At 43.6% G+C, this 20,368-nt stretch overlaps 1 protein-coding gene across 1 annotated transcript; it reads right to left on the minus strand.

Moving 5' to 3' along the window:
- Positions 1–10,029: 10,029 nt before the first annotated feature.
- Positions 10,030–17,249, minus strand: LOC115388753 (short-chain dehydrogenase/reductase 3-like). The gene is made up of 6 exons (XM_030092005.1): positions 16,525–17,249; positions 12,542–12,685; positions 12,097–12,216; positions 11,430–11,668; positions 10,896–11,021; positions 10,030–10,801 (listed from the first exon to the last, which is right to left on the minus strand). Exons 1-6 carry the CDS (start codon positions 16,717–16,719, stop codon positions 10,717–10,719), a joined length of 909 nt encoding a protein of 302 aa, XP_029947865.1. The 5' UTR covers positions 16,720–17,249; the 3' UTR covers positions 10,030–10,716.
- Between the last annotated feature and the right edge of the window lie 3,119 nt (positions 17,250–20,368).

The following is a 20,368-nucleotide window of genomic DNA, read 5'->3' on the forward strand; positions in this document are numbered from 1 at the left end:
AAAGCTTAACACTAATAGTCACTATCTTTGAAAAAGTTAAAAAATACAACACCTGCTGCATGGTATGCACTGGAAATCAATCATCTGAGCCTTTTCTATAAAGTTCATAATCACAGTAGAAAAACAAGAACACAAATTCAACTGAAAATTATGTATTTAAAAGCTTTCATTGTACAACAGTCTGTCCATGCATTTTGTTCAAACAAGTCAACATAAGCAATGTTTTTTTCAAAAGACACTTTTTGACATTTCCTCACGAAACACAATGTAACTGACACACAGAAGTGAAACATCAGCTGACTGACACTTGAAAGTTGTGTTCAATGTACAATGAAGCCTAAAATTCAGCTTTCCTGGCTTTTGGAACGTCTTCAACCTAAAATACATCTGAGGAGTTTCCCTAGTTGTGCTGAGTCTGCGGTCTCTGTGAGGTTTCTCAGGTCAGGTAGAGTCCGGCTGCACACGCTCATATTCAGAAGGTCCCCAGTTCATGTCCCGGCTGCGTTTGGGGGCCTTTCAGTGTGGAGTTTGCATGTTCTCCCTGTACGTAATTGGGTTTTATCTGAGAATGTACCGGTACTCTCCTCTTGCAGTCCCAGAAACATGCATTTGGCATGATTTGTTTTAAATTTGTGTGTGTGAGTGATTGTCTCTCTGTGTTACCATGTGATGCAATTTCAACCAGTCCAGATTGTTGTACTCTGCTTCTCCCATCGTTCTGCAAGGATGGATGGATGGATGGATGGATGGATGGATGGATGGATGGATGGATCTCGTTGGGAGCATAAGCGTGTATGACAGTCCAAAACAAATGCATCTGAGGTGAATCCATGACCACATGTGCCATCGTGTGTCTGCCTCTCAGAGCCTTGATTCTCTCGCCACCTGTCCAGAGTCCCTTTGCCTGCAGTCACCTGTGATCCACTGTGGTCTAGTTTGACCCTCAGTCAAATAAACTTAGCTCATAACCTACAGTTTTATGAGAAGATATCTGGACTGTTGGAGTGGTTTGAGAATGTCTGTTCAGTCTGAACAACACTGGCCCTTCACACAAATGAAAAATAGCCCAAATATTTTACTTTACAAAGAAGTTACTTTATGTTAAACTAAATGCACTTATTTTTATTACTTCTAATTCCATCAGACTCACAGGAAAGAGCAGAAAACATTTTTGTCATTTGCAGGGTTTTATCATCAAACTTTCCCTTTTAAAGATTATGTTGGAATCAATCTTGGTGTCCTGGGAAGTGTTATTTCACCGAGAAGAAAAAAAAAAAAAGCTATTTGTTCCAAAGCCTTGATAAGGCTAGTGGAGTCTCCAGTATTTAAAGACATTTTGTCTCTGCTGGCAGGACTGCAGGACCGTTCCCTCCAAGATGCCAGCAGACAGTTTCTGTCTTGTTGACAACAGCGTGATAGAAAAGGAGAGAGAAGAGAAAGCAGGAGGGGTTGAGAGAGAGAGAGAGAGAGAAAAAAAACTCAGCATGAAGGAAGAGATTGAGAGAAGTTGGAGAGCAGAGGGAGGGTAAAATAGAGAGGTGAAGGAGGGTGCAGGGGGAGCAGATAGGGGATGAGGGGAGAACGGGAGGGAGAGAAGTGGTGGTAGTGGGAGGAGGGGGTGGCTGTGCGTGAGTAGAGGACCTCCCTGTGAACTGTGCAGTCGCGAGCCGGGTCATTGGGGCGAGGTTGTCAGAGCGTGCCTGAAACAGTACACCCAGGGGTTCAGCCAGAGTTCACACACTCAGTGTGCAAGATCCATGTCCCTCAGTCAGCGCTCGCCAGCCTCACTCCGGCATATGCAGAGGAAAACTCGCATGTATCATTACACACATGCAAGTACGACCATGAAACATAAAGCAAGAGCAGGCAAACACACATGCACTGGCAGAAGCTTGAGGGATGTTTCAGACATAATCAGTCTTTTTTAGCCTGGTCCAAAAACACACAGATAAGGAACTAAGACTCTGATGTATTATTTTCACATCAGTTCACACAAAGTTTATCTGAGGGTGACACATACATAATTATCACGCAGAAGCAAAGTAAACAAGCTTGTCTTTGTGGAGTGAACGTATTTAGAGATTATGACTGATAGTGTCCATAGCCAGCAACAACACAAACAACGGCGCTAGTAATGTTGTAACACAGTGAGAAAGTTTTTCCTTAATTCCAGTCAGAGTGGTTTAAATAGGAGAGGCCACGAAGCCAGAATCCCCTCTGTGTGACTGAGCTCTTTGTGGGAAAGCTGTCTGCTTTACTCCCATTGAAGACTGGTTGGCCCATTGTCAAACCCAGAGCTTGACCTGGTGTTGAACCCAATTGTCAAACTTGCAGTGTAGTGTGGGACCTTGGTGGGGGAGGAGAGTCACCAGAGTGTGGTTTAGCTGACTGAGGCAAGTGTTTGTCATCCCTCCGTCCTTGAAAAAGTTTTGTGTATGATTTCCCTTGCTACAGTTAATGCGGTCAAAAACTGCGAGGAGCTAAACGTCTTGTCAAAACCTCTATTTTATATAACAAGTGAGGTCATTTAGCCCGAAAATATAAGTCCTTGTGTTCGATCCCAACTTCTCCAGTCATGTGGTGACCACCCCAATCATTCTCCCAATTCTCACGCTGGGGATAACTCAGTCTTGTGTCACATGAGGATTTGACAGACAGGCCCAGCTGTGGCAGTCAGGCGCCAGAGCACCACGCCCTCCGAGTCCAAGGCAGACACAAGGCCTAAACCCAGAACAATTCGGTCTTTGTGGATCTACTGGAAACTATCAACTGCATCCAAATGACCGTAAGCTGTAGATACAAGCCAGATGTTGGAATTCCTCGGCTCAGTTCAATCTCAGTCCAGTCTGGCTCATCCAAGCCCGGCAGCAGAGCAGTGGCAGGGAAGGGGCTGATCGTCCTGTTATATGAAACCTCGCCTAATTGAGCAGGAGAAGAACTTCTCTGCTTATCCATTGTCCATATATGGTGGAAGTGTCTGATTGAATAATTGCACAAAATTGCAGCTCTTTGCCTTCAGGCTTTATGACAATTGAAAACATTGTTTTGATCAAATGCTTTAGAATGCGCACAAACCCCGTTGTGTCTCAGGAGGGCAGCTGTGTTGCATATTACTCTTCATACAAATCCCCCTTTCAACCAAATTACACCCAGATGCCTGTATCGAGATTAGTTATACTTTATGGAATGAGTTAAGAGAATGCAAACTGCTCTGCCAGTCGAAGCTGCCTTCATAAATTGTTGTTTTTCTGTGTGTCTGATACCTTCCTTTGCTGAAAAGCCTTACGCACAACTGTTCTCGAACTTCTTGTGATCAACTATTTCCAATCTCATTTCAAGACCAGCCGATCACTTAATTATAGTGCCGTCAAAGGTCACGATAATATCTTGCAAAACGCTCTTCAGCGGTCTAAATCTGACATGTTCACGGCGATCTGGTGGAAGACTCATTTGTCCTTTTGCGGGCTAATTACGGCAGGCTGGATGACCACCCCCCGCATTCACCGCCAACCTTTCACCTCTGAGGTGTTGAGCGGGCAATTACTCTTCCTGCTTCTGTGTGAAAGGCGCAAACACAAACTGGCTATTCCTCACTTACTCCATGAAATATATATAGAGAGTTTGAACAACGTGTGAGTGCAGCGGTGAGCGCACAGGCATGTCGTGAGTAGGAGGATAGCTGCTGCGGATCTGCTTCCCACACATTCAGTGATCGCTCATACCTGAACTTTGTGCGGAGGTTGTTTTCGTTCCACGTCTCAAGTGTTATTGTTGTTAAGACAGATTCTGGTTTTCTGTGTTCAGCTTTAACAGATTACAGAATAATGTGATCACACATATTTGTTTCTCATCATTCTCCGCCGCACACATGAAAAATAAACTGCAAGGTTCAGAAAAAAATGGGAGCAGGGACTTGTGTTGAATTTCTGTGTTTCTGGCATGCAGGCCCCACTGTCAGAAAGGTAAAATCGAGCGGAGAAATGTCCTGCGAAGCCGAGCTTTTAAGTGCCGTTTTTGCTCAGACATGTAACAAAGCTTCATGCTGACTCAATCATTTAGAAAAGTGCTTTTCAGCTCTCCCGTGCTGCCTGATAACCCACATCTTCTACTCCAAAATCCTCAGTTACAGCTCTCCAGAGGGATGCTTTCATCCTGACGCACACTGTGTGTTTGGTCTGTTTCCATTTAGCTAAGTTCAGGTGTAGTTCACAGAGGCCGCCAACTCTGGTCACATGACATGCGCGCAGGCTGCGGGCCTGGGAGGGCTTTGTTTGTGTAATTTAGCCTTGTGATGAATCGGGAGCTTCTGTGCCAAGAGAATTTAAATAGAGCATCTTAACTATCAGTAATTGCGCGAAAGCCAAGAAAGCAGACTTGACATATCATCTATTTCTATCCCTGTAAGCGTGATCAGTGTTTGTGTAGTGGAGAGTCTGCGGCATGCGTGCCTTACACCTCCCTCCGTCTCCATGAGAGCGATGGCAAGTTAAAAAGGTTGGCACACCTTTTTGGTACCTGCTCTGTTATTCAGACGGCTGTGTCTGGAGAGCCGTGCCCTCCGCATGACCCACATCGGATTCACCTTGAGCAAGGCAGACTGCTGGCAACAGACGCCGAGCCGCAGAGTTCACCCATGCTGCGACACTGTTGCGTAATCTATGAGGAAGCTCCGCCGTAATAAATAAATCTCGCTGAAACGATCCATCTGGGAACAACATTTTTTCAGCAGAGCTCTCCTGACGTGATGCCTGGTGGGCTTTATAAATATCCAGAGCCCATCCGCGCAATGTGAACTGTGTTTCACCCTCCCACACCCTTCCCCTCCGAGTGTTTGCCTTCTGCTTGCAGTGAAAAGGAGGCTTTACTTTGCTTTGTTTGTCCCTCAGCTCTTACCTCCTACTTTCTCCCTGTTAACTGTCAGTGTTCAAAAGCAGAACACTGGAAACCACATGTGAAACAGAGCGCTCTTGGTTTCAAAGTGGAGTTGAATGACCCAGAGGGTTTCTTTCTTTTTCTTTCTTTCTTTTTTTTTTTTTTTTTCATCATGTGGCACCCTGGAAGATCGGATCTTTAAATGCCACATCTGTACTTTTGAATTCTGTGGTTAACATAGTCAAAGAAATTACATGGCACCTTTTTAGTTCATAATTACAAAGTGTCACACTAACAGGAGAAAAAAAAATACTATTTCAAAACAGTGAGACGTCTCCTCACTGGTGCCTGCACATTCTGTGCTGCTCCCATCTGGTTTAAACCAAATCGTATCTTTTTTGGGGCAAGATGCAATGTTCTAGAGACAAATCTTAATGCTGAAACTACATGCGATAAAGAAGACAAAGCTTTCTGTAATGTTCAAAAACATTCTCGGAACAGAGATCTCCATATAGATACCCAGCGCTTCTCTGCACGCCGTGGACAAATGACTGTGTAGATATAGCTGGCAGCCAGTGATGAACACAATTTATAGAGAGTTATGTTCCAACTAAAAAGTGTTTGACCTTGTGTCGCAGAGCTGCTGCATATATGCATGAGCTTTCTGGGAACACTGCATTTCTTAAAATAAAGAAAAAAGCCAACTGCGGCTGCAGTAATTGAATATTTGAGTGTGGCATTTAACTCGCTGAAACAGTTATTTATGAAAGGTATTTGTTTAAAAATCAGCCCCTTCATTTGTTCTCTCCGCCGTGCGCGACCTGTACGAATGTGATAAGAGTATGAAGTGGAAACTGCAGCCAGACGCACCGTGTCAGCCTGAGTTTAACATGTAACACGATTTCTTTATTCATTCACGAAAATGCGGCAAATTTTCTACATTTATCTTGCGGGTTGTTGTTTGTCTGTGTGTTTTTGAGGACTGGCACCCTCTGAGCAGGCTGCTCCCTTTAACCTTTAACACCACGGTGTATAATAACTCTTGGAGTTTGACAGGTCAACTGAGGCGTCACGCCTGGCCCCTTGCTGTGGGTTAGGGCCGAGCCTTTTTATCATACTACACACTCCGTGATGGATGTACCCGGCAACGAGCTGGCGAGAGGGCGAACAGCGCTGCTCAGAGAAAGTGGATAAGGTGCTGTAACAAATAACATCGCGCCGAACTCCACCGCCGCCTTGTTACCTCTGGCTCCGCGGCTCGTTCGGTTTGTGACTTTGGGCCGTGTCTACAAAACAAACACACTCGCGGGGTTTATTACGGGTGATAGTCCACGGCGTACATATCTGATAAGCGCTTATTTTCAGTTTATTAGTGCAAAGCAGCTGGCCATCGTAAAAGTATGGTTCTTCATTTATTATGGATTTTTGCACAAAGCAGGAAGAGCAGCAGAGTAGCAGGGTTAAAGCATGATTTAAACAATCAGTCATGAAACCTGAATAACTGTAGCTTTGTTAGTAAATTCTTAAATTAAACTAGTCACTGGTGTTAAAGTAGAACTTGATTTTTCAATCTAATTATTGTCAGCACTGGTTGCATCTAAATAAATGTTAGCAGGCATGTGCGATACAAATTCCATATATATGAAAAAAACAAGAGGAAAAAGTAATGTGAAGCAAAAAAAACCCCACACTTGATGTGTTTGTGGAAACACGGGATATTTGTCATAGCAGCAGACATATCAAGTTTCAAAGTCTCAGTGAACCATCTGCCAGGAAACTCAGAGTCTTGACGTGGATGCGATGTGAATAAGTGCAGAATCCCGTCCTGGCCGAGGTTTTACATGCGTTCGGCATCACTGCACAACAAGCCAAACGGACTCCAGATCCGGCCGCCTATAATATATTTGATGGATCATTGGAGGCTGACTCTCCAAGCCCCAGTGTTGGGACTGCATGTAGGAAAATGCCTTCAGGCTTGTTGCTCTCTTTTAGTGTATAGAGAGGGGAATTTCCTGTGTTTCGATAACAACGATGCTGCAGTAGGTTATGACTTACAGACATTAAGGACAAACTTGCCCGACAAGTAAAACACATTAGGAATAAATTCTTGGCACATCTTTTAACTCCATGTTACAAGTGTGAATAAAACTGAATCGTTCGGGGAATGTGGTTCCAGCCGGGACTGCTACATTCTCACATTTCCTCCCATGTGACCGAACCTTAAGTCCTCTTGCTTCCACCTGCGCTTGGTCAGTCACCCTGGAGCTCTGCGCCTTCAGCAGGGAAAAGGCTTTCCAAGCTCCTCTTTGATTTATTCAGTATTTGGCTAACCTTGCACTGAACCTGCCCCGAGAGATTTCTGACCATTTTAGCCCTCCTTCTCCAGCATACGTGCACTACATGCCTCCTCGACCTAGTTCCATCCCAACATGCTTCTTCTCCCTCCGCTTTCGCAACAGCTCACAAAGAGAATGAGAAACAGGCCCTTGAAGGAGGCTCGGGTTCGCTCTCTGTTCTGCCCGTCCCCCTCCCTCCACCCCCCTCCCAGCCCAGTGCGGGTCACCTACTGATCACAATGTGCGGCCCTATCGTGAGTGCACAGGAGGGCATTTATGGTTCGCTGCGATTCAAATGAATGTTTATGAGCCTCGTCTGGCAGCCAAAGGCCAGCAGCAGTCCCAGCATTTACAGCCACTCTCAGGGCTCAGAGCGTTTGGTGGTGCGAGCTTGCTTTGACTTGCTTTGACTCAGATAAGGGGTGTCTCTCCCTGCAAGTCTGGATCTGTGATCTCCATATCCCTTCATGCGTTTATTACTTTGTGTATTGCTCTCAAAGCACCGAGGGGAAAATTCTTTGCGCGTGTGTGTGAGAGAGATTTTTTTTGTAGATCCCAAAAAACCACAGAGCCACTTTTTAAACTCATCTCTCCTTCTGTGCCAGCGAGTTTCAAAACCAGAAAAATCAGAGACTCTGTATGTATGGCAGCGCAGCACATATTCTGTTCTGTATTAGGAACACTGGCTTCATTATTAACCTCACTGCAGTGGGAAAGAAAAGAAAAAAAAAACCCCATCAATGAGTAAGTGCAGACTTTTGCTCTGTTGCATTTCCACTGAACATTGCTCTTTGCTCTGATCTAAATATGGTGTATTAGTTATGGTCTCACGGGGGGCAATCAGAGGAGCTGAGTAAGCAACCACAAAGAGCCCGATCCACACATCAGCACAAAACTATGTGTTTGTATAAAAAGAATATCATAATAGTCATTAATCATTATAAAAATGCTCATTTTGGGACAGAAGCTATTAAAAAAATATTTCTGTAAATATAAATATGTATATTAAGGCTTTACAATTGAGACAAAATATGTAAATATGGAGTTTGAAATAACAGGATTTCAATGACAGTTACTGTTAAATCGCTTTCAGTCGCTGCTCATAATATTTGGCATCATGACCATAACTACTTCATCGCTCAAAATATCTGGAAAATTCAAAAGCCAAGGCAAACTAGGTTCTAATTAAAACATTATTAAAAAAAAAATGAAATTGAGCTTTAAGCTGAAAACAAAATGAATCCATGTTGTTAAAGGGTTAATACCAAGACTGTTTTTCCTCTTGCGCTCCAGTCTCAAATGTTGATTGAGTTTTTTTTTCCCCCTGATTCATACATGAACCGCTCAGACTCCTCAGGAGATTTACTCTTTAAGGGAAGCCCAACACAGCCTCTAATTGAGGTTAAGAAGAGTGCAGCTGAGTGGAGTACTTTCATTTTAACTGCTTCCCTGCGTTTGGGCTGCTAAACCTCACCGAGGTCAGATCTGGGCCTCATCTCATTAACCATTAACAAGATCAAATATACTGTCTTCCATCTGTGATTTGAAAAGGGATAAAACCACTTTCTTAACCTTATTTACTTTATTACCACTTATGATACTTAATGACCCTGTTTTTTTTGGTGGAGCAGTATAAACTAAATTTTATTGTTCTGTTAGAAACTCATTCTTAAAAAAAAAAAAACCCTGACTGGTTAAAAGACATATCAACAAAATGACATTTGTCTTATTGCTTAACACTTTGGTATAACCTCAGCCAACATGTCTGACATTTTACTTGATTGGATAGAAAAGAAAAGCATTTCAACACAGAAATGACACATTTTCGATGCATCTCCTCCAAGACGCCGAGGGTTCAGAGGGCTGATTTGCTCCTGATGCTTCTGCTGTTAAAGGCAAAGTTAAACATTTTTAGGAATGCATTATGCTCATTTCAGGGTATGTTGCCAAGAGCTGGATGGGAAGATCAATACCACTCCGAGTAAAGAGAATGGTATTGATATTCTCTTCTGACTCTGAGCAAGGAAGCTAATCGGAACATTTCCCAAAATGTCAAAGCATTTCTTTAATACACTGGTGAGAATTTGCTCCTCGCTGATGCAGGCCTCACAGAAGATGAACTCAAAGATCTCCCCATGTAAAAGGTGCTTATCTGCTACTTTGATGTTAATGGAGCAGCTTGTTGCAAATTTCCAGGTTACACAGACATTTGTTTCATTGTAGTTCAAAGAAAGGCACCCGTGAGTTCCTGGTAATTCAATTTGCAAGCGTGCCTCTCTTTTGGAAATCTTTTCTTTTGTAGCTTTGAAATAATCATAAGGCAGTTGTGGGACTCTGACAATGACAAATTGCATCTATTGTCATTTTCAAAGCTCACTGCTGCTGCTCAAATTAATGTAATTAAGCAAAAGAGACTAGATCTCGCTCATTTACCCTCCATGATGAGCATTTTAGGGTTGTGCACAGTGAAATAGTGGTTAGCACTTTCACGTCACCGGGGTTTTTCTGTCTGGAGTTTGCATGCTATCCCTGTGCACACAGAGATGCACTGATGAGATAATAAGTTGCAGGAATCTTAAACTTAACTTGAAGCCAAGCTTAAAAAAAAAAAAAAAAAAAAAAAAAAAAGGATCAAGTTCAATATGCAGTGCTCCTAAGAAAATACCTTTTCCGCAAACATGAAGGACTGAAAATGTCGACTGGGTGCAAAAAGCCCCACGTCTCTGCCTGCACACGTTGGCAGACTGTGGTTTTAACCACACTGAACACGTGAGGATGGAGGCCCGCTGGTTTGTTTTGAGTTCATTATGTTTATTGGAAATTACGCGATCCCCCTGCGCCGTATTGTGACGGCACAGCACAAGCAGGAGAATGCCCCACATGCCCCCGAGAGTGTGTTTTATGTTGAGACAACATTGTCTGTCACAGTGGTTGATGTCATGCTTGGAATAAATCAAAAGGTATTATCACACACTGCCATGGGAGCCGAAACCCAGACATCAAAACAGCGTGCGCCTCCCCAGCGTGCACCCTCTCTATTTATATCATCCACAAAGGGAGACAGTGCAATTCTAAAACTCCACTTTATTATCTTGTTTTGATTTAAAGACACTTTAAAAAGAGAATTAAAAAACAAAACAAAAAAAAAAAAAAAAACTGTAAAAACAAACTAAAATGAGTTCACAACAAACTTCCGGAATAACTACTAATACAGACCTATGCATGGCTTCTGTTCAGAGTGAGAGTGGCGTTCAGTCCTCAATACTACACACAAATCCACGCGCGCACGTACACACACACACACAAACACACACACACACACGAGCAGAATGTATCGTACAGTTCATCAATTCATTCTAGCTGCAGAAGCAACACCCTTGCATGTCCCCTAAGTATTTGTGTCCACGGTATTACAGGGCCTCGTCACGTTCAGACGTCTTTAGGTCCGTTCTTCCCTTCATCACACCTGAGCTGTCCAGCTTGCTCTCATACGGTGCACAATCCGGCCTCATGTCCTCCCTTTGAACGTGTTCATGCAGGTATAACTCCCAGAGAACTTGTGGATTTCTTCAAGCGCAACCTGTGGCATGAAGCTGCACATTGCAGAAGAAACAGTGATAGGTTGTAAAGATGACAGCAAATTCAAATGAGACAAAACAACTGCAGATGTTCAAGGAGAGATTTTACCTTTTGAGAATGACCAGAGCGTGCATCGTCCAGGGCAGGTAGAGGAAGGCCCTGTTAGATCTGACTGCTTCCACGGTCCTCTGAGCAACTACCTCCGGTTTGAGGGGTGGAAAGAGCTGAGGAAACCTGCACAGGAAGGAAAGTAGCCGTGAGACACGCTGGAAATCATTCTGCCACAGTGGAAAAGCAAGACTACAGGTTTTATTTACCTCAGGCTTTCAGTTTCTCTGAAGTCAAACGCTGCATATAAGGAACACGACAACTGGAAATCGCACCGCTCGCTTGATCTGGCTGTCATTTGTAAGTTTTGTCCCAAAACTATTTCACTAAAGTGTGGAACGTCTAAAGTATTTTCATTTCTCTGCACAGTAAATACATTGTTTCTGCAGAGTTTCAATAACTCAAGGTTTGGTCATCTCCTAATATTTGGAAAAGCCGCTGGACTGATGCAGTGAAAATGCACAATGTGCTTATTTGTTGACATTTCTGCCTGTCAATAAATACTATAATAAAGAGAACAAACTCTCCTCTCACCTGACTCTCATGCCCTGGAACATCTCTGTGTTGGTGTGGAAGGGCAGCACGGTGGTGCAGCTGACGCCGGGGCAGTCCAGCAGGCCCAGCGTCAGGCTCTCCATGAACGCCAGCGACGAGGCCTTGGAGGTGCAGTAGTCTATGGCCCCGGGGATGGGCGACTGGGACAGGATGGAATTAATGCAGACGACGTGGCCGTGTTGAAGCTCCAGCATTCGAGGCAGGAAGGCTTTTGTTGTCTAAGATGAGACGAAAAACGGGAACAATGAGGGAGAGGGGAAAAAAAAAAAGACGAGGTGGAGGAAAGGTGTGGAAATACGAAGTGAAATGTATTCGGCAAAGTAAAAAGAAAAACAGACAAGGAAAACAGGCCCTGTGTAACCAAAGATTACATTTCCATTTAGTTGATAATTGCATTTCTGTCTGCATACGACAGTCTTTTGATCTCCACACAAAATAAAAAAAAAAAAAAAAAAAAAGAATGCAATGAGTTTCAAAGCCCTTCTGATGTTTCTGTGGCTGAGAGGCATTTTGGAAATACCCCACTTAACCTGCCATAATAGCTGTAATGATTGACAAGTCTGGGGTGCCTACTGCACATCCTGCCATGCTATCATCTAAATATGATGAAAATACAGGTAATCTGCAGGAATGGTGAGCTTCTTACCCAGAACTGTCCCATGGTGTTGATATGTTGGGATTTCAGGAGGGCGTCGTCGTCGCTGTCCATCAGACTTTTACCATGAACGACCGCTGCGTTGTTCACTAATATCGTAACATCTCCCACCTGAGAATAAGAAGCACATTTAAAAAAAAAAAAAAAAAAAAAAAAACCCACCATTGTCAGAGATCTCCAGTATTTTCCGTCTGCTTTCCTGAGTTGATATAGTTGTGCTGCACCAGAGCTGTCAGCAGTATTCCCTACTCAAGCTCAGATATTTCAGATGAAATGTAATCTATACGCCAGATGGAAGACGGAGCAGCTCAGAGCGCATATGCATAAGGACGAGACGGAAAGACATCCCGGTGAAATACTTTGCGATGTGTTTCACCGTGTGTAAATCTATCCATGTGCAGGCAGGGTTACCTTTATAAATATTAAACTGGCATACCTTTTCTCTCACCACCTTGGCTTGCTTGTAAACTTCCTCCCGATTGGCCACGTCGCATAGGAAGTAATGGCACTCCGTTCCAGAGAGGGAGATTTCTTCGGCTGTCTCCTTGAGGCACTTTTCTGTTCTGCCCCACAGAATCACCTATAGCAAGGGATCAGGTTTTTAAAGGTCAGAGCAAAACAAACGTGTTCCTCATTAAACTGAGCCGAAGAAAATCAAATGAATTATGTCTAATAAGCAGGAGAAAAGTGTTGTTTTCAAGGCAGTCGGCCATCAACAAAACCTTCCCCGTGTTGCACAAATTTTCTGGCAATAAGACCTGGTGGAACTGAAGAAATCTTTGAGCAGCATCGCTCTTTTCATTCCGAGAACAGAGAGGCCATTTTCACTCCAACAAATAGTTTTCGAGCAAGATTAAAGGCTCGGGGGTTGCTGTGCAAATGAATTGTCTCTTCATCCACCCAAAGACTAAATGAATACTGGTCATTTGAGCAGGGAACATGGGCTTGGATGGAGGTGTGGGGGGGGGGACTAGTGATTGGGCAATTAGATCTGTCAGTCTTTGGGGTCAGGGAAAGGTAATGAAATCAGGAGGTGAGCCCTCCTCATCTCTCAAACACAAATTCTCAAAGAGATTACACGGCCTGTTGGGCAGATGAGCCCTGTCATTTCTGGTCAGGGAGTCTGAAAACAGTGTGTGTGTGAAGTGCTGAGGACGCCAGTGTGGGATTTGGCCAGTCGCCCGTGACCAAGGTTAATATTTGAGCATAAAGTCCTCTGGAAAGTGATCTTGTGTATCTGAGAGTCAAAGGCTGTTTGTGTGTATGTGTGTGTGTAGGCACAAAGTCACTGTGCCAGTCTTTCAGCTCAAAGTTCACCCCGCCACTTTAACTGTTCAACATGATTATACATCCATAAAAACCATTTCCAATCAGGCAGCAGAACAGACTTCTGTTGATTTGTTGAGTTTAGATTTCCAACTCTTTGACTTGACAGGTGCTAAATATAAATACAGATTGTTAGAATGTATTTCTTTATCAGATCTGGAGCAATCAGGGGCCTGCCTCCCTCTGTAAACGGTCCGAGCTCGAGTTGCTTTTGATTGAGTTTTCTGTTTGCTTCATTTGCAAGCCCATTTGAGTAATCAGTGAAGGCAGACAGGTCCTGATAAATAACTGAAAGCTTTTAATAGGATTTGAGCCAGACAAACAAAGCTGACAGTTCTCATTAAAAGTCCGCACTTAAACTGTGCTCTCCCAGTTAAATGTTATTTAATTCATTAGGTTTATCACCCGTCACAACACAAAGAACCCTCAGAGCAAACACACTTTGGCCAAATTGGTATCTGGAGAGAAACTGTAAGAAAACAGTTTCTAATTGACCTTGCATGAGCCCTATTCGCCATCAGTGATAATCCAGTGATTGTTCAAACTCGGCATGCCTAAAAAGACTTTAAGTCAACACTGGCTGTAAGTAAAAGTTTTCTAATCAACAAATTGATGTTGCAAGACCTTCAGATAGACTATGCAGCTGCCACAGGCTGAGGTGTACAGCTCTGTATCCCCCAGTAGCTCCAGCTGAATTACAGTGATACTCTATCTCCCAGGGCTGAATGTATGGGTGGGTATGAACCTCCTTTTCACACCCATTGTACGGGCCAGAAGAGAGGCGGCACACAGAGGGGGCAGCAGGAGTTCAGGAGGCAGTCGCCTGCCGCTGTCTAATTACTGCGGAGACAGCAAGGTCAGTTGCAGGGCAATACCCAGCTGGGAGTGGTGTGCTTCCCGCCTCCAGCGCAACACAAGCACACCCACCCAGACCTGTTGTCAATGAATTGATTTGGCTCATCTTCCGTGGGGGAGATGTTTTTATGTATTGCTAACAAGCTCATGAAAGATGTTGTGTTTTCCTGTAAATGGTTTGTTGTCCAGTTGTTGCTTTCCATGCGCTGAAAGGATCTCTGAAGAAAAATGATGTTGGAATTCATTAACTATTTATACTCTTCAGAAATCACACGAATACAGCGATTGGAAGCTTCTTTAAAGAAATGGCTCGGTCTGGGTTACAGTTTCGAGGCTTTACTTTGGCAGTTCCTTTGCTAAAAGGAGAAGAAAGAACAAACCCTGGCCTCCCTTGTGCATCTTTACTTGTTTCATCCCAGTGAATTCTTTCATCAGCACTAAAGTTAGTCTTCCTCACATCACGAAAACACTGAAGCCTGAGTAGAAGAAAAAGGATCTTCCGGCTGCCAGTCACACGGGGGCTCCAACTGGGGTGAGCACAAGTTCACAGAGGTTAGCCCTATTCATAATTACCGTCCCATTTCTTTTTAGCATCTCTTTAGGCAGGGAGTAATTGTCACCCACATTACCACAGGTGTTGTTTTCAAACCCTTCACACCTTGATAATGCCACACAATGGGGTGCTGAAAAGCGTGGTGACATCCTTTGTTGTGCAGCTGCAAAGCAAAGCTTTTAAAACCCACCGGTTTCTTCTTGCTTATTCCCCCAAGGAGATGGCGGTGAAAGACAGAAGGAGGCAGTTACTGTTTCGCTCAGCTTTTAGCAAATGTTTTCAAGCTGCTAAAAATACGCCTTAAGAAAGCATCTGAGATGTGGCACCCGCGTCACACATGGGCAGATAATTACAACCCGCAGCTTTCAGCTGGGCAGCTCGGTGTGGGCTGGAATTACCAGCATTTCTTCCATGTGTAATGACGACTCCCATCTGAGGCCATCAAAAACAGAGCCACTCTGCATTAATGCGTTACTGCTAAAGGACACCAGCGACTCATCGGCCGCCCGGCAGTGTAATGTTCAGCCACTGGATTGGAAGATAAAGCACAGTTCCAGGTTCTGCACGGAGATGATGATAAATCGTCCCTGTGGTCAGCGGAGCATTTACCTCCAAGTGGCAGTGACTTGTTTGGGGGGGGGGGGGCATTGTGGGAAGTGTGGGGTGACGTTCTCTTGAAATAAGACATTTATTGGATTATTCCAAGTTGTGTGTAGCTGACATTAATAAACAAACCTACAAACTGCCTAGATTTCAAAATCTGCAATATAAAGACAACATGATGGAGCATTTACTCGATTAAAGCAATGATGGCAGAGCATCGGCATCATTTACATCAGAGGACTCAAATTAGCAGCTTAACAACTGTAATGGGTTGAAATTATCAGTGTTCCTCCTCAACTCCTTTTGTTTTGCATGCACCCATAAAAGACATCCCAAGCTGGCATGCCATGCTTGAAAACAGAACCTGCTCTGGCTTCTATTAAAGGCACGATGGAGGCTTTTGTTATTTTGTGATATGCTGGCAGATTTTACAGCAGCACAAAGACCGCACACAAAATGCATTAAAGAAAATAAAAAACCCTAATAGGGTAATAGTATGATTGTTATGAGGTGAATGGCATTAAAATGTATTCAGCAGGTCTTTGCACATCTCCCATCCACCCCCCTTACAGTTAAGTCAGTGCTTTCATCACAGAGTAATTATTGGGATAAAACACTTTCTTCAAGTCACATAATCCAGGAAAAGTACCCCAGGCCTGGCTGAATGAATGTCAGCTCAGCACGACACATAATCATATCAATCCGCCATAAATGCTGGCCAGACCTGGCCTCTGCTTGACCCAAGCTGTTGTGCAACACTTGAAACAAGATTGAGGGCACAGTTTCCATCCTCACAGGACCAACTAGGCTGCTCAGAGGTCATGATCTCTGCTTTCATAGAAGAGTGGAAACTACAATACACCTGGGACCTAGAGACAGGACTGGACAGGCTACCTGATGTAGTAGAGGGAAGAGGAGGAGGAGGGTGGTGGAGGATCCAATCTCTAAATTGCTGGGGTTTTTTTTTACACAAACTATGCTTTAGAGCAGCTACCAGCGTGCACATGCACCCCCAAAGAAACCCTCCTTTCCACTGTCAGCTGAGCAGAGAGATCAAAGTGTGCAACAAGTAGTGCGATTACCTTCCTGGCTCCCTGCTTGGCAAACTCCGCGGCCAGGTGTCTGCCGATGCCTCGTCCTCCGCCGGTGATCAACACCACCTCCCTGCTCAGGTCCTTCCTCCTGCTCGGCAGCAGGGACTGAAAAGTTGCTCTCAGCACATAATACAGTATCTGCACGGGGAAAAGAAGCATGCGACACACACTCTTCAGCTCCATCTCGGAAAGCCGACAGATACAATGTCTCAGGCTGCAAGTTTCACGTTGCACAACTGATGTCCTCCTCCAGATTAAAAAAAAAAAAAAGTGTAGAGACAACTACTTCTGGACTCCTTGCAAGTTTTTTTTTTTTTATCCGCATGCAAACAGCGTGATCTGCAGCTCCAGGGAAGGTTGCATGAGGAAAGTAATCCGAACTCAGGCGCGAGCTATATGACTCCGAGCAGCTCTGACATCTCAGTCCGTCAGGCTCTGGAAAGCAGTGAGTGATCGCTCATTTCTGCTGTCAGGCTGCGATCGAGTGGTGGAAAGTCCAGACTCCACTCCGCTCCGCGCGCGCCGCGTCTCTGCCGAGCTGCTCGTCTCGTGCTGCCGCCGCTCCCGCTGCTCGTGCCTTATATATATTAGCGCCTGAGTCCAGGAGGACCTGGATCAACCTAAAGGGGAGGTTTGGCAGGGCATTAATCCTGATTGACATGTTAAGTGGGGATGAATCTTTTTGCTCCACTGCCCGTCTGCCCTGACTGGTGGAGTGTTCGCCTCTCCCCCCACCTCCACCCCCCCCCGCGTGTGTCTCTACAGCGGTGGTTCTCAACCTGTGGTTCACCCCCCTCCTCACCGGCTCAGTGGTCGGACCCGCTGTGTCCCAGGTGGGTGCCCGGTGTTGTTGAATGTTTAACTTCATATTTCTGCTGACCCACATTTAACCCCATTGCATAACACGCAGAATAACAAGGATGTTGCAATCACAGTCGTAAAATGACTCACAATAAATACAAATATTGCTAAACAACACAGACAGTTTTGAAGTATTTTGCCAAGTTGGAAAAAAAAAGTGATTGTTTTATCATCTGACATCTTTTATGCAGGTTAGTACAGTTTCCAGTGCTTCATAGATGTAAAAACACTATAAAAAGCAAGAAAATTGAAGTAAAACTGAACAGAGACGTATAGCTCGTGGCTCATACTTACACATCCAGTCCAATCCAAACTTTGATGAACGGACAATTTTTCCATAGACAGAGATATGGATATATGGATAGCAAAACAACCTGTTTTCTAAAAAGTGCAATAATTTATGTGTATTTTGCTTTGCTCTCTTATTGTGAAATTAGGCTTTATTTCTTACTGTGACATGCCAAACTTGATCATCACAACTCATCACACTTTCTCATATGCTGACAAGCAGGCACACATTAGAAATGTAAAACCAGTTTAAGGTCATTTGCTATGTCAAAAGCTGGTGATGAGTGATGAGTGAATTTTTTCATCAGTCGTTTCAAAGATAAATTATGGTGTCTATATTTTCAACATGGAAAACCTGATTTTTTTTTCATCCAATTGTACCTTAATCTTTCACTATCCCTCTCTAGGTTGTGCCCTCCAACTGTGAAGCCATTAGAGGGTTTGAACTCAATTTATTGCAATGGCAGTGATTTTGAAGCAGGTTATATCTCTGTGTGACAGAGCGGTTTGGGAAATAGGTCAGTCTGGTCCCAAAAGCTTGGCAGGATGACGGCAGAACGCCGCTTTAATACCTCCAAAACAAATCCTATGAATTCATGAGCCTCAGACAAGATTCCAGTCTGTGATGTTTGGCCCTGGCACTGTGATTTTTACTGGGTACGGCTGAATGCAGGGCTTTTTCAGCAACTGGGATGGGTTTAAAGAGCAGCCTCACAATGGTTGCTTTGTGCTGGGCTCAGCTACTTAGAGGAGGCAGAGAGGCTCTCGGGGGCTGCTAAGAACTCCAAGACAACATGACTCCAGATGCTGTCTTCATTTTGGATTTTTTTTTTCTTATATGGATTTACAAAATCTGAACCCAAAGTCAAGATACATTTTGAGCTATTACCAAGGAATTTGCAGCTACAGGGAAACGAAATACAACTGAGCAGATTTACAAATAGCATCACAATAGTTTTTGTTCCAGAGTGAATGGAGTTTAGATTTTGCACACATAATACAGAAATGTAAGTAGAGTTTGGAAAGAGCTGTTTATTTATACTCATGCTATCACTGCCATCTACAGATCAGCAGTGAAAGTTCAGATAAGGGTATTTTCATTGAGTTCTTGCAGCATATGAATCCTTTCTTCTCCTGAATAACAGAAAATGAAAACGAGGCTCTGTAATGCTCTTTGTTATGAGCTACATTTTCTTCCAGAGAAATATTATCGAGGACTGGAAGGAAACCAAAAGAGAACCATGAGTTGAAAAGCCACACCACTGGCATACAATATTTGGTGCAATATTCCAAGGCAGAGCAACATCAAAAAACAAAAACCCAGCCTATTAATTAGTCTAAACAACCATGGAATATGTTGAAAAAAATAAGTATTATTTTTTCATAGCAACAGGCTGCTAACAATGCCATTAAGTGAATCCAAGGTCAGAATGCTGATGTGGGAGGATGGAAAAGAGGCTGAAGGCAGGTAGATAAAACATTTACTCTTAATGACTTACCTTCAACAGAAAGGCCCGGTATCACCATGAGCATTGGCATTGCAATTTTAATAATTGGCTTTGCTGCTCTTGTTGCAGCCTTCCTCCTCCGGGTAATTGGACTTGTGTACGCCGAGCTGATGGATTCAGACATTCCTCTTGGGGCTGCAAAAGGTGGGAAGCTGCACATGGTTCATGACTTGTTTGCTGGCGTGGCGACTGTTCTGAGCGTCAGTCTCTCAGGAAGTGCTATTTTAAGTTTTTGTTTGTACAACTGTATCTGTTAGACTTTTTGTTGTACACTGATAACTTGGACTAGAGAGAAGTGTGAGGGGTTGAAAAATAGCTCTGCTCCTTTAAGCTGTGTATGGCTGTCCTTCTGTTGCCCTCCAGCACCTGATAAAGCTGAGATCAGAGAAATTTTTAGATAAGAAATCACATCGAACAAAGGTGCAAAGAAATACAGCCATGTGTTCCCCGTCTTTGATGTTGTCATAGTAAATACGGTTTTCTAGACAGAATAACCTTCACTGTGACTTTCCTTATCAAGAACATCTTCTCATTCTTAACATTTTCTTCCATTTGTGGTAAGATTGTATTTTCCGTCCTTCCAGGGTTGAATTCTACCACATTAGTCATCAGGCCAGCTTTTATTCACTGCCTCAGTGCCTCCATTTGGACTCATTTAGAAACAATTCTTACTGTTCTAGTTGTGGTAAATACAAAAAAAATCTGAATATGCAAGTTTATGAACGGTTTCTGAGGACTCGGGAAGAGGAGACTCTGGAGAGTCCTGGTATAATTTATTCAGATAATAATAAATAAATCGCTGGCATTAACACACAAATTCACTGATTAAATTTCTCCAAGTATATATCTGGGTCTATAAATGTGAGCTCAAACAAATAGGGAAATGTGTCGATCCTGTGCTCACATTAGCTACTTTTTCGAATCAACACGTGAAGAATTAAGGTTTTCCTGGTCAGTTGGATCATGTGAATCATGAGATCTGGACTACGTCAGCTTCACTGTGTGTTATTATCTAAAATGTATCCAATGCTATACATGGAAGGGGCGATGAATGGGCTATGATGGGCTATGAATCCCACCTTAACAAAGTTACAAGATAAAACCTTAGAAAAGAAAATATAGTTACACAAAACTTAGAGTCATCAGTTTATGTGAGATGGATGTTTTGGGAATGC

The sequence above is a fragment of the Salarias fasciatus genome, chromosome 5, assembly GCF_902148845.1.
Source record: "Salarias fasciatus chromosome 5, fSalaFa1.1, whole genome shotgun sequence".
NCBI classification, from domain to species: Eukaryota; Metazoa; Chordata; class Actinopteri; order Blenniiformes; family Blenniidae; genus Salarias; species Salarias fasciatus.

What these genes read in the sequence shown, in the direction of transcription:
- LOC115388753 (XM_030092005.1), bottom strand. Translation starts at nt 16,719, where the DNA reads ATGGAGCTGAAGAGTGTGTGTCGCATGCTTCTTTTCCCCGTGCAGATA. An exon ending in TTCCAGGGCATGAGAGTCAG is followed by an intron (nt 11,022 to 11,429) that starts GTGAGAGGAGAG and finishes CTTCCTGTGCAG; the next exon opens with GTTTCCTCAGCTCTTTCCAC. An exon ending in GCTCTGGTCATTCTCAAAAG is followed by an intron (nt 10,802 to 10,895) that starts GTAAAATCTCTC and finishes TGCAATGTGCAG; the next exon opens with CTTCATGCCACAGGTTGCGC.